General features: G+C 41.1%; 1 protein-coding gene across 4 annotated transcripts in view; it reads left to right on the top strand.

Moving 5' to 3' along the window:
* RB1CC1 (RB1 inducible coiled-coil 1) overlaps positions 1-15,005 on the top strand; it is a 234,092-nt gene that overhangs the window by 150,759 nt on the left and 68,328 nt on the right. For all 4 annotated transcript variants that reach the window (XM_040354194.1, XM_040354196.1, XM_040354193.1 and 1 more), the window contains exons 13-14: positions 980-1,106; positions 6,521-8,430. In XM_040354194.1, coding sequence (XP_040210128.1) covers positions 980-1,106; positions 6,521-8,430 — 2,037 coding nt within the window. The remainder of the gene's footprint in view (positions 1-979; positions 1,107-6,520; positions 8,431-15,005) is intronic.

Genomic DNA, 15,005 nt, shown 5'->3' with positions numbered 1-15,005 from the left:
AAAATAAATCTTATTAAATTAAGGTTGCATTCAAACACAGCACACACAATGTCTGACATTTGAAATATTGTGCGGTCCAAGTTGAATCCCATATCACTTTAGAAGAAGGAAAAAAAAGATTTACTGTTTGCATGATTGTACATTTCTATTTCAACATCTAATAGTTTCACCGAGCAAAGTCCCTTGGGTATTAATGCAGTTGTCCATTCATTATAAAGCTGAATAGTGCCATTTAATCACAAAATTTGCCAAGATTTTTCTTGTTTTTTCTATCCACTAACAAGCACTTGTGATTAATAGGAAATCAATGACCATAAATTACGGCTAAGCAGTGGAACACATGTTTTTCTTTTTAATTGTCTTGTCTAATTAAACATCTTGAGAATGAAGTTAGCCATTCTTATTTTTGAGAAGTGCAATGGTGTTTTTATATACATTTCCTATGTTGAAATTTTTATCTTTATGCCAACAAAATAAAGTATTTTTTTCCTCTGTGCAGTGTTTTTTAGCTACAGAGGGGATTTAAAAAAAAAAAGACAATTTACATGCATATGAATACATTTATCAATTATGTACAACCTTAAGCAAAATCCAAATTTTGGCTGGTTAAACAAGAACTGGCCAACATTTGGTACATGTCTGACAGAAGCTGGTCTTGTGTCAAACGGGCATCCAGGAAGACCAACATCCAGCCAGCAGCAGCACTGATTAGTGTGTTCTGGTGGGGGGGTGGGGGGGCAGGCCACTTGTTAGAATACAATAGCACAGCGGGGGAGAACACTGCACTAACATCGCTTGTGTTGGTGCGGCGATCTTCTTTTCTTTTTTTTCAGCCTGCTGGGTTGAACAAAAACAAACTGAGTTTGTATAGCCAGCTTTAAAGTCTGATGTCTTTTTTCTTTTTTTTATATGTAGAATGTATTTGTAATGTTCTTGAATGCAAGAAAGTTGGGTTATCTCTTGTGTTTTGTCCCCTCAGGGTACCCTTACTTTGTGATCTTGAGCCTCTGCACCAGCATGTTCGTGCTCTCCACAACCTGGTGAAAGCTGCGCAGAGTTTGGATGAAATGTCTCAGACTATTACAGATCTGTTAAATGAACAAAAGGTGTGGTATTTTTGTGGTACCTTGTGACATTTATTTCTAGTACAGCAGACAGTTTAAAGTAGATGTAAACCCTAAATGTTTGCCAACATGTATGATAAACCATGACATGCTTCATTGTTAAAATACTTGTTTTTCCTTTTTTTTTATCTATGTGCCTTTTATCTCTTGTAGCCACTTCCTATTTACATGCATGCACTCTAGTGAAAGCTGCATGGCATTTCTTGGGGTGGGGTTTCTGCTAATGACAACAGTGGACCATGCCTGTGTAATGTTCCTTTACCACTTCAGCCCCGGAAGGATTTGCCCACTTCCTGACCAGGCTATTTTTTGCGATACATCACTGCGTTACTTTGACAATTGCGCAGTCATGCAACGCTGTATATGAATAAAAAATGTCTCCCTTTTTTTTACTTTCTGCTCTAAAATCCCCCTCCCCCCCTAAAAAAAAAAATGTTTTTCATAAATTTAGACCAATATGTATTCTGCCGCATATTTTTAGTAAAAAGACAAACAAACAATAAGCGTATATTAATTGGTTTGTTTTTTTACTAGTAATGGCGCTGATCAGTGATTTTCTAGCAGATCGGATATCTAGCTGACATTTTTAACACTTTTTTGGCAACCAGTGATATTATTACAGTGATCAGTGCTAAAAAATATTCACTGACATTGTACTAATGACACTGGCAGGGAAGGGGTTAAGATCAGGGGTGATCAAGGTGTTAAATGTGTTTTTTCTAAATGTGTGAGGGGATGGGCTGCCTGGGACAACACACAGATCCATATTTCTGCATAACAGACAGACAGGATCTATATGTGATCCCCGGTCAGAATGGAGATCGGTCTTGTTTAATATGGCGGATCCCCATTCTGTCACTGCAGGGAACGATCGCGGGCGGCCCGCGGACATCGAGTCCTCCAGATCAGCTGATTGGCTCCCCCGCTGGCATGTGTGCCCACAGATCGCCGTGTACGAGACCTACGGTGATTTGCACAGCCGGGCCAACCTGACGCAGTATAACTGCAGTGGCTGGTCGGCAAGCAGTTAAAATTGTCACTTTCCTTGTAATCCTGTATGAGTTGGTGACAACAAATGAGCACAACTGGGAGACAAGGAGAGAGTTTTTTTTACCCTATAATAGGAAGTGCCTAAACAATGACCTTCAGTGAGACAGATCCCTCTGAAGACAAGTAATACTCTTGTGCATCTTCTTTATTGATTTATTTTTAGGTAAACTTACTGTAGGCTTTAATAGCAGGATCATCAAGTATTACTGTAATTTATTTGAAAATTTAATTTTGAATTTGCATTACCATGTTAAAGCATAAGTTTGAATTTAGGGTGATATCATTTATTGTAGTAAGTAAAAAGTGTAGTTCAAGCTTTCGAGGCACGCTATCCTGTTCTACACATCTTACAGCAGGTAAGAGATGTTAATAATTGGATTTACATACACTTTTTAGGTCAGTATCTGCTAAACAGAAGCTGTGTTCAAATGTGTAAATCTAAATGAAATACATGTAAACTGTTATAGAATACTCTTGTATAGTAATAGAAGCTCATTTGTGAACTAACCATTGTTGCTATCCTTTTTGATTTATTTGATTGTGTCAGCTGTGAGCCAGCATCTCAGTCCAGAAACTAGATACTGACTCAGAATGATACCTGAACAAAAATTGCACCATACTTCTGTAAACAGAAGTTGATGAAGGCATTGTTTGAGTGAGTACTTTGAATCTCCGTGAAAGCAAAACAAAAATACCTGAAAGTGTTGCTCTTACACAATAATGCACGTTCATGTACCTAACAAACAAACAACATATCTGATGCTAGGTCCACTTCAAGGTATTATATTTTTACTATCTTAATAATTACGCTGTGATGCATCCTCTGATGCCGGCCCCGACTTTTTCAAAGTTCTCCATCTCTCGGCCATGGTTCTCTGGCTTTAGTGTTGGAAAGACATCTTAGAAGGCCTTGGCTGATTTAACATTCCAGGGTGAATGGCTCTTGGTGCTACTCTGGACTATGTCATCAAGTACCGTTTGGGAAAGAATACCTTCTCCCGCAATCCAGGAAATATGGGTGCCACAGTGCATGCTTCTCTGCACTCAAGTGATTTTTTTGTTCACCAGGCTCCTTGAATGAGGGATCCAAGCCCTTTTAAGACTCCTGTGGGGGGCACCAAGTGCTCCTGGCCTCACAGGCCCCACTAAACCTGTGAACAAATTACACTGATTTTGCCCTGTAGTCCAAAAATTTGGGGAAGTTATTGGTTCACTTATTTCATTGACTTTGGTCCTTTAAACATATCTTTAAAAAAAATCCAGTGGATAAGCCCTCCATAGCATGAAGGCTTATGCCCACCTATTTCCATTGGGGTGGGGGGATTGTCTTCATTGGTTTGTGTACCTGTGGATTTCTCTGCTTTCTGACAAATGGGTCCACAAACTTATTCTGTCAGGCTACTAGGTGGAGTTTCCTTCCTATCTACCAGACAAGATCTTTCTTTCCACTCTTCATCTCTCCCTGTCTTGTCCACAGGAGGCTGTTTACAAGGCGGGCAGTATTTTCTTCTCCAGAGCATAATAGCCCCGGTTCTGGACCCAGAAAGGTTTTGGGGACTTTTAATCTAACCTGTTTATGGTTCCAGATAGACTCCATCTGTTCTGTGGTGGCCTCCCTTTCTCAGATTTCCCTGGCCTCCATAGACATCGGGGACATGTACTTACACTTTGACCTGGACATCAGCACCCCTGCGCTTTACAGTGGGGGTTGCGCTTAATTAATTGTGGCACTCCAGAAACTCGGCAGCAACGCTGGTGGCCTCACAAAATCTTTAGTGGGCAGAACTTCCCGTACCGACTCTCTCTGCCATTTACATTCTGGAAGTAGAATACTGGCAGGTGGACTACCACAGTCCTCTAAAGCTGAATTAAGGAAAAGTGGTCAGTCTCCCAGATGTGTTTAATCAAATCTGTTTGCGGTGGGGCACACCGCTGTTGGAAGCCATGTTATTATAGACATGGGGTTGTTAAGCCCTGTGATTCCCATTGTGTTGAAGGCATGTAACTCCACCTCTTGGAAGATTTGCCATTTGTATTTGGAAGGCGTACATTTCATAGTGCGAGGGTGCGTATTTACACCTGCATTCGTTCTCGGTATCGTGGCTTTCTTCAACCGGGCATTGATCAAAAGCTGGCCATTAAGGGCTAAGTTTTTGCTAAGGCATGTAGCTCTTCCAGTGTGATCTCCGTTTCTGCCATTGAGCCTGAATTTTTTTTCCAGTTCTTCAGAAGCCTCCCTTTGAGAATATTGGGAATCTTCCTTTGCTTACTCTTTTGCAGAAAGTCGCCTCTTCTCGTTGTTATGTCTTCCATGCGCTGTAGAGCTGACTAATCTTGTAAGTCTCCCTTTTTGGTTTACACAGGGATATGGTGGTTTTCCATCTGTATCCCTCCTTCCTTTACTTCTAAAGGTGATTGTCATCTGAATGAGAATATTGTCCCTTCTTCATAGTGTCTGCTCCCTTCACATGTGTTCCTGTCTGCTACAACCTCATTCCAGAGGTTGAGTTCTCTTTTTGTGATTGTGGACGGCCCACAAAAAGGTCTAGCGGGTTCCTCTGCCACTATTTCTCAAAAAATCAGACGGACAGTCGTCCAAGCTTATGCCTTTAGGGGTCGTGCTTCTCCCTTCCCTATTACAACACACTGTACCAGGATGCTCCGACATCAGGCTTCTGGGTCTCAAGTTTGCAAGGCAGCTAACTGGTCGTCTGCCAAGTTTTCTTTACCAAGTTAATGTTTTTGTATGTTTTAGATGCATTTATCATCTGCACACATTGCAGGGTTCTGTTTGAGGTTCCCCACCCCTCATTTAGTCACTTTTTTGAGATGTCCCAATGGTTGAGAATATGAAGTCCTGTGTTCATCAATAAACAAAAGAGAAAACTGGATTTTTGTTGGTATCCCCTTTCTCTGAGTTCAGTGATAAACACCCCTCTTGGTTCTTTTTTTTTCTTGTACTGCTTTGTGATAAACTGTGTTGCCTATAGCAAAGAGGGAGTTTACTACCAGTTATGACTGTCCATAGGCGGTGCTGTGCTCTTTTTCTGCCTAGTGCCCTATACCTAAAGGTGGCACTATAAACCCAGTGGTTGAGAATATAAAGAGCTGAACTCTAGAGAAACCACCAACCTAAATGACATAGGAGAGGAAACACGAGGCTCCCATGGCTACTCCCAAATGGTGGTTGAACTTTCCAATAAACATAAAATAATTAGAACAAGTTAGAACTTAGAACAAGTTCTAAAAGTTCTACAAAAAAAGGTATTGTGGGGGCCAGCTAGGAGATGTTTACGCTCCAGCCATTAGGCCACTGCGTGATGTGGACTCAAAGCGTATTACAATTCCACATCTATGCCTACCAATATGCATTCCACTGGTACTATGAAATCTTTAACTTTCCGAAGTATGTCACTGGTATTTAGGACAAATGAAGGAAGCTCAGATACCAAATATTTAATCCTTATGTGAACATGTTTTCCTTTTCTTTTAAGGGGACTACCCACCCTGGAGACAATAGGTCTCCATGGGGGTGGGGTGTTATTTTTTGTGTATTTTGGGAATCTCATAAAACCTGGAAATATTATATTCACCTACCTGCAGATGTTCCTATTCTTTTTTAGAAAGTAGGCAAACCTCAAAAGCACTATATACTGTAGCTTCCCATTGATTTTCGTGACAAGGGTGAAAAAGGGGTTCGGTAACATGAACCGACGCTTAGTTGTCTGTATACTTCTTTCAAATAATCCTTTTACAACACCACATTCCCACCCTTGTCACTAGGCTTAATAATACAATCATGGTCCTTATTCTAGAGCTTTTCTTTCACCTCTTATGAGGTTGTGTAGGCTTGATTTCCGTTGGTCTCATTCACTACTATGAATATCCTGGGCTATAGCCTCAAAAAAGGTCTTCGAATATCAATTGTGGCTAAGTACAGGAAATTTCTTTGATTTGATAAAGTTGACCCATCTAAGAAATAGGCAAATGTGCATATACACCTCAAAAGAATTTTCCCCCACAACTGTGGAATGTGATCTTCAAGTAGGGGAATAGTAAGATTAATATTGTTATTGGGGGATATGTTTATCCTTATGTCAGTTGTATTTTTATCGAGACTCCCACCAAAGACGTAGCAAAATGCTGCAGGTATGAAATATCCTTTATTAGAATTATTACTGTATTTTTTGTAGTCCAAAGATTGTTATTCTATATTTCACTTAGTGCTATATTTTGCAATGCCAGGTTTAACGGTAAGATGTAGTTATCATTTTGAAAATTATTGATAATCACCACAATTTAAACTGATTCAATTTTTTAACTAATTTTCTTGACTTTATTTTCAGGTGTCTAATGGTCAAGTTTCACCACAATCTGCAACTACACCAAGGATTGAAAGTGCAACTGAAGCTACAACTACTACCTCATCCAAATCTCCATCACTTAGTCTTCAGGGTCCCATTTGTCCTTCTGTCTCCATCCCAGCACCCCTAGAAGAGTTGTCTCCAGATAGTATCGACTCTCATACCTTTGATTTTGAGACAATTCCTCATCCACATATCGAGCAGTCGCTTAAACAGGGTTCCTTGGATTTGGACTCATTAGCAGATAGTCCTGAATCTGACTTTATGTCTGCTGTCAATGAATTTGTTATAGAGGAAAATCCTGTGTCCCCTAACATTAGTGATACACAAAGTCCAGAAATGATGGTGGAGTCCCTATATTCATCGGTCATAAATGCAATTGACAGCAGGCGTATGCAGGACACAAAAGGTAGTAAAGATAACAGTGCCGAAAACATATCTTTGAAAGCTTGTGTGAACAGATGCAAAGTTGTTGCTCAAGAATCGCAAGCCAATTTACGAAATTTTAGAAAAGAGCTTTGCCAATTAAAGATACTTGTACAAAGGGAGCAGAGTGAATTTGCCAGTGCTATTAAATCCGTTTCTGCGGAGATCCTAAAAATGATTCAACATGTTAATGTTTCTCTTGAAACTACATTGAAAGAGAAACATTTTGAAGAATTACAGCTTCTACAAAAATCTTATGAAAAGCGACTACAGCTGTCAAAGGAAGACCTTAATGTAAACGAAGAAGTCATAAAACAGTTGAAAAGTAATATTACGGGACTAAAGGAAGATTTGCAAACTAAACAAATGGAAGTTGCTGCTGTCAGAAGTGAAAATGAAACATTTCTGCACTTACAAAATGAAAGAGATCAGAAAATGATCCATGTGGAAAGTGCTATGAGGGAACAAACTTATGAAATGCAGAAGCTCAAAGAGACCCGGGAAACAACCTTAGAGGACTTAAATAAACTTTATACAGAGAATGAGGAAAAACTCAGACTTCTCAAGGAGGAGTTTAAAATTTTAGAGCAAACACACCTCAAAGAATTAGAAGATCATTTAGAGCTCAGGCATGCACAGGAACTTGAAGATGTAAAAGTAGAATATAAATGCTGCATAGAAAAACTGCAGTTAGAAAATAAACAAAAATTGGACCAGTTGCAGGAATCTTGTGCAGCCATTGCAAAGGATAAAGATTCTCAGCTTCAGGAACTAAACCTTAGAATTTCAGAACTTTCTGATATTAGATGTAAATTAGAAGTGGAATTGGCGCTTAAAGAAGGGGAAATTGATGAAATAAAAGTTAATATGGAAGAAAATAAAGCACAGCAGCAAGACACCTTGAATTATCAGGTCAGTGAGCAAACAGAAGCACTAAAGAAGGAGGTTTTTCATCTAAATAATGTGTTAAAAAATCTGAAAGGTGAACATGAGCTTGGACTGGAAGAGCTCAAAATGTTATTGACAATGGAGAAAGAACAATGTATTTCACAGATGCTGAATATTCATGAAGCGCAAACCAAATCATTACAAAGAGATATCAATAATTTGACCAGTGGCCATCAGCAAGCACTAGAAAGAGAAAGCAGGCTTCAGGAAGAACTAAATGTCTTACAGACTAAATTAGAAGACACTTTAAAAGTACTTGAAAAGCAAACTGAGCAGCATGAAAAGGCTTTAAGACAACAGAAAGAAATGCATGAAGCATCAATACAAAAAGTTGAAGAAGATCGAGAGCAGCTGCTATCTGCACAGAGGCTTGAAAAGGAAACCTTGACACAGAAGTTTACATGCGAAAAGGAAGATTCAGTGCAGCTCAGTGTTAAGGACTTTGAGTTGCATATGCAGAATGTTGAAAAAGAACTCTCTGACAAAGTACTGCTTCTTCAACAGCAATTAGGCAAGAGGTAGGATGCAATCTTTTATACCTTTTGTATTAATAGAGAGCTGGCTGCCTTAGATTTGTGAATGAAAAAACAAATAAACAAACACGAGTGGAGTTTTCGGTTTTCAGAGGTATAGCAGCCATCATATTACATTAGCTTTGTCCTCCAGTAGTATAATCATTACTGTGACTTGGGAAATACATTTATGAGCTAATGTTATCGCTTAGATGGCTAATCAGGGGCTATGTTCATTCCCAGCTGTAAGAACATTGGCAACACAAATAGGAAACCTGTCATGAGGATACAAAAGCTGCCATTGCTGATCTACTTTTGTAGAAGCTGGTTACCCGCACATATTTTATTTTATTTTTAAAATACTTTCTGAGAGAGTCTAATCAGTTTTTTTATATATATCTATAGATAGGTGTAAGAGGACAAAAAACTAAACAAACATAAAAAGTGTAGCGCATAAAATTAATAGATCACCCAATGAAAGGATGAATAAACCATGCATCAAACAAATAGTGAAAAAATTATGATGACAATATATCAACCAAAAAAGTGATGTATATGTATAGACACTGGATGGTGTATATATAATCGCACAGGTGATTCAGTTCGCATGTGCTGCGCTATATACGTTTTTCACTCACTCACTCATAAAATCTATATAAATGTATGTGAAAATAAAAGCCCAATGTGATGAAAATTGGTGATAATAGTCCCAATGCCTCGGAATGAAGTGCAGTAAAGAAATCCTCCACCGATCATTGAAAGGAAGGCTTACCAGAGATACTGTACCCTAATGGACATATGTCCAGAGGGTCAGTAAAGCAGGGTATAAACCACTCTCAGGCCTGGATCATCGGCTGCAATTCTCACGGAGACGTCTCGCACGTTAATCGGAGAGGAACCCAGGGATCGAATCAGGAAAAAATGTCGCTTCCAGAGGTACCCAATGTGGGCCAAAATTTTAACCAATATGTAGAGATGTAGGAGAAGAAGAGAAATGCACATAGCGTAATACTAAAAGGTAACAATGTTTAATGTAGGTAAAAACACTTACATTATAAAAGATGATCAGCGCTTTCAAATGTACAAAGTGGCAGCGGTGGAGTCCATGACACATTTCGCACCCCAGATGATGCACTATTTGATGTGAAACGTGTCGGGGACTCCACCGCTGCCACTTTGTACATGTGAAAGCGTTGATCACCTTTTATAATGTAAGTGTTTTTACCTACATTAAACATTGGACCTTTCAGTATTACGCTATGTGCCTTTCTCTTCTTCTCCTATATATATATATATATATATATATATATATATATATATATATATATATATACAGTATTCTACAGCCTTCCTGTAAATGATCGGTGGTGGATTTCTTTACTGCACTTCATTCCGAGGCATTGGGACTATTCGCACCAATTTTTATCACATTGGACTTTGTTTTCACATACATTTTTTTAGATTTTATATATACACCATCCAGTGTCTATACATATACATCACTTTTTTGGTTGATATATTGTCATCATAATTTTTTCACTATTTGTTTGATGCTCTGTTCATTCATCCTTTAATTGGGTGATCTATTAATTTTATGCGCTACACTTTTTATGTTTGTTTTGTATTCCACCATTGTTCATTGGTAGTGTGAGCTGCTTACTATTGATAGCGCAGAATTTTCTGTTTTCTGTTTCCAGGACAAAAAACAAGACTGGTTTGACCAGCAGTGATGCTGCAGATAGTTAAAGTGACATTAAATCCTTGTTTTTCTTTTAAAAAAAAAAAAGAACAAACATCTTATACTACTCTCTGCAGTGGTTTTGCACAGAGCAGCCCAGATCCTCTTCTCGGGTCACATGCCGGCACTCCTGGCCACTCCCTGCTACCGGGTGCCCCCACAGCAAGTGGCTTGCTCTGTGGGCACCCAAGCAGGCACACTCCTAACCTGCGGCTCTGCGTGTCAATTCACACATTGAGCCGTGACTTGGCCCCGCCCCCCCATCTCCTGATTGGCTCACTGTAGTTGACAACAGCTGCCAAAAGTCAAAAAGGAGTGTGAATTCCTGGAGAGGCAAGGCTCTCGTGGACGATGCTGGATCGAGAAGGGGCTCATGTAAGTATTGGGGGGGGGGGGGCTGCTGCATACAAAAGGTGAAACGCCTTGTGCCTTTAAAACCACTTTAAGGCTGTGTCTTCTACTCTTTGAAGAGGACTGGGAAGAGAGTAGCTGGACTCCTGCAAAAGGTATCTACTTGTAACAACATGGAGGAGTTCACTTTTTAGTGCAAAGTGCAAAAAAAAAGGTCACTGCCCCTACCTATAACTGGTCTTCACAGCAAGGAGCACTGGAAGGGCAAACACATGTCAAATAAAACCAAATCATTTCCGTGCTCAACTTAACAACCAACCAAACCTGTCTAACAGTATGAGTTAAAAACAGGGGTTTAGTTGCACACATTTGCAAATACATGCGTAAGCTGTAGGCCATTTCAAGGCTCCTTGTATCCTGCAGACCCTAAATCTAAATTTAAAGGGTAGTTCCAGCCCTATTTTTATGTTTATTAAAAGTCAGCAGCTACAAAAAGTGTAGCTGCTGGCTTTTAATAAACATTACTTACCTGTTCCATTGTCCAGCGCCGCGCCACCTGGAGCTTCGCTCCTCTCCCCCCCTTCTTCGCCGGCGCCTCCATTGCAACTGTGGACACCCGGCCGTAACAGCTTTCGGCTTCACGGCCGGGTACACACTGCGCATGCTCGAACAGCGCAGTCCTCCCTGAGTGGACAGGCGATCGCCTGGGACCTGTCACGTATCCTAGGCGATCGCCTACAGGCAGGGACCGACATTGACGATATGACGTATCGCCCAAACGGTCCCTGGGCGGAAGGAGGAAGTGGGACAGGAAGTCCCACTCCTACTGAAGCCCCCACTCCCCCCATGTAAGGGGGAACTCCGCTTTAAAGAGTCTCCACAGTGGCAGCACATGTATGCTGATGGATAGATGAAGGGCAGATGACTTGGAGGGAGCCCAACCCTCCTTATTGGCACAAGAACACACTAAACACTCAGCACATTGTACAATGGCAGCAAAGTTATCAAAGTGCGTTTACCTGACCAATATGACTACAATACAAAAAAAAAATTGTTTTTCCTTGATATAGATTTGCACTATGAACAAGAAACATTTTTTCAATCAATTTTGGCTATACATGTCTAACGTTTTTGGATGCAATACTTGATGAATTGTCTGTTTGATGAACAAAGCTGCAGATTATTGGCATAAATGTGTTGTTCAGATGGTACCAACAGCATATTTTAGCAATTATTTGAGGTTATGTTAGTTAGGCATTTTTTGGCTAATGTATATATGCAGCTATTTCTTTCTGAAGCAGGATCAGTTTTTTTGTAGACACTTGACAAAGGCCAGGCTTTCCTTTGACATGAATATCATAAGTTGACTTTGAGAAGCAGAAGAAATGATAATGGTCGGCAAAGCTATGTTGAGTCATTTAGGCAAAATATCTTTCTGTCCACTGAACACAAATAACACTAATAACTTTCAGCACTGACTTATTACGTTTGCTGAACACAAACTAATAGCTTTCATCACTGTTTTGTTGTTGTGAAAGGCTCTTTTCAGAGTTTTTTTTCTTTTTGCCAAAGCTAATGTAATGAAGCATTCATTAATTTCTGTAGTGGATTACAAGGCTGTGGGGTTAATTTTGTAATTGTCCTCAACCCTTTTACTGCAACTGATGTAAAGCTTGCATCAGTGGCAGCAGGGGGTTTTGTACAGAGTTTGTGTATATTTCATAAGGTGGCTGTTGACTTTTTGTTACCCCTAGAAATATGCCCCCCCCATGCTTTCCAGACACCGATGTCTCACCTGCTGTTGGATGTCAGCAGGTAGAGAGGAAGGAGACCAGTGAACGTCTTTTCGCGGATCTTCTCTAACTGCAAAGAACCTAGAAACATCACTTTCAGCTTCAGGTGTCACTTTCTCTAGCCACTGTGGTCAGAGAAGAATCTAACAGAGCACTGTCTGCACTCTGTTAGCTTCAGTGGAGGGCAGGTGGGACTACTGGGTTCTAATAGATCTCTGATGTCTCATTAAAGAGAACCTGTCACAACAACATTATATCACATAGGTAACTTTTTGTTTCCTTATGTGATATAAAGTTTTAGTGAAAAAAAGTGTCATAAAATAAAGTTATATCCAAGCACCTAACCCTCCCCCCCCCCCCTAAAAAATAGTTGAGCCTGCCACACCCTAACCTACATGCACATACAAACGTAAATACACACGTTGGGTGGGCCTCCGCTTACGAAAACATCACTCGCACTACACATGCTACATATTACTGTGCATGCCAAAATGAGAGTAATAATTCTAGGGCAACTATTAACCACTTAAGGAACAGCCTCCTGCACATATACGTCGGCAGAATGGCACGGCTGGGCACAAGCACATACCTGTACGTCCCCTTTAAGTGCCCAGCCGTGGGTCGCGGGCACGCGACCCGGTCCGAAGCTCCGTGGCCGCTGGAGTCCCGCGATCGGTCCACAGAGCTGAAGAACGAGGAGAGATGTGTGTAAACACAGCTTCCCCGTTCTTCACTGTGGCGCTGTCATTGATCGTGTGTTCCCTGATATAGGGAAACACGATCAATGATGTCACACGTCCAGCCCCGCCCCCCTACAGTTAGAAACACATATGAGGTCACACTTAACCCATTTAGCGCCCCCTAGAGGTTGACTCCCAAACTGCAATTGTCATTTTCACAGTAAACAATGCATTTTTATAGCATTTTTTGCTGTGAAAATTACAATTGTCCCAAAAATGTGTCAAAATTGTCCGATGTGTCCGCCATAATGTCGCGGTCACAAAATAAATCGCTGATCGCCGCCATTAGTAGTAAAACATATTTTTTTAATAAAAATGCAATAAAACTATCCCCTATTTTGTAAACACTATAAATTTTGCGCAAACCAATCGATAAACGCTTATTGTGTTTTTTTTTTACCAAAAATAGGTAGAAGAATACGTATCGGCTTAAAATGAGGAAATTTTTTTTTTTATATATATATATATATATATATTTGGGGGATATTTATTATAGCAACATTTTTTGTTTATATTGCAAAAAAAAAAAAAAATGCAGATGTGATCAAATACCACCAAAAGAAAGCTCTATTTGTGGAAAAAAAAGAACGCCAATTTTGTTTGGGAGCCATGTCGCACGACCGCGCAATTGTCAGTTAAAGCGACGCAGTGCCAAATCGCAAAAACTGGCCGGGTCTTTTACCTGCATTTTGGTCCGGGTCTTAAGTGGTTAATTGTTGGCTCTGAACTGATGACCTGTAGGGGTTTTTAACCACTTGCCGCCCGCCAATGACAGATTGACGTCGGCAAAGTGGTTGTAGAATCCTGACTGGACGTCATATGACTTCCTCAGGATTCTGAGCCGCTGCGCGCCCCCGGGGGCGCGCATCGCGGCGATCAGTCTGACACCCCGCAACACCGATCTCGGTAAAGAGTCTCTCACGGAGACTCTTTACCACGTGATCAGCCGTGTCCAACCACGGCTGATCACGATGTAAACAGGAAGAGCCGTCGATGGCTCTTCCTCACTCGCGTCTGACAGACGCGAGTAGAGGAGAGCCGATCGGCGGCTCTCCTGACAGGGGGGGTTCGCGCTGATTGTTTATCAGCGCAGCCCCCCCTCGGATTGCCACATGGACCACCAGGGATGCCCACCAGGGAAGGGCAAAACAAAAAAAAATGGGGAAAAAAAAAGTCCAAAATAAAAGTCTGAAAAAAAAAAAATGGGGAAAAAAAAAAGATGCCAATCAGTGCCCACAAATGGGCACTGACTGGCAACAAGTAAATCAGTGCCGCCCCACAGTGTCCATCAGTGCCACCCCACAGTGTCCATCAGTGCCACCCCACAGTGTCCATCAGTGCCACCCCACAGTGTCCATCAGTGCCACCCCACAGTGCCCATCAGTGCCACCCCACAGTGCCCATCTGTGCCGCCCATGAGTGCCCATCTGTGCCGCCCATGAGTGCCCATCTGTGCCGCCCATGAGTGCCCATCTGTGCCGCCCATGAGTGCCCATCAGTGCTGCCCATGAGTGCCCATCAGTGCCGCCCATGAGTGCCCATCAGTGCCGCCTATGTGTGCCCATGAGTGCCGCCTATGTGCGCCCTTCAGTGCCGCATACCAGCGCCGCCAATCAGTGCCACCTCATCTGTGCCCGTCAGTACTACCTTGTCGATGTCCATCAGTGCCATCTCATCTGTGCCCATCAGTGCCACCATATCAGTGCCCGTAATTGAAAGAGAAAACGTACTTATTTAGAAAAAAAATTACAGAAAAAAATAAAAACGTAATTTTTTTCAAAATTTTCGGTCTTTTTTTAGTTGTTGCGCAAAAAAAAAACCGCAGAGGTGAACAAATACCACCAAAAGAAAGCTCTATTTGTGGGTAAAAAAAGGACGCCAATTTTGTTTGGGTACAGTGTAGCATGACCGCGCAATTGCCATTCAAATTGCGACAGTGCTGAAAGCTGAAAATTGGCT

Source organism: Rana temporaria, chromosome 5, assembly GCF_905171775.1.
Source record: "Rana temporaria chromosome 5, aRanTem1.1, whole genome shotgun sequence".
NCBI lineage: Eukaryota > Metazoa > Chordata > Amphibia > Anura > Ranidae > Rana > Rana temporaria.
Note: the sequence above shows the minus strand (reverse complement) of the source record. Positions and strands in the feature narration are given on the sequence as shown.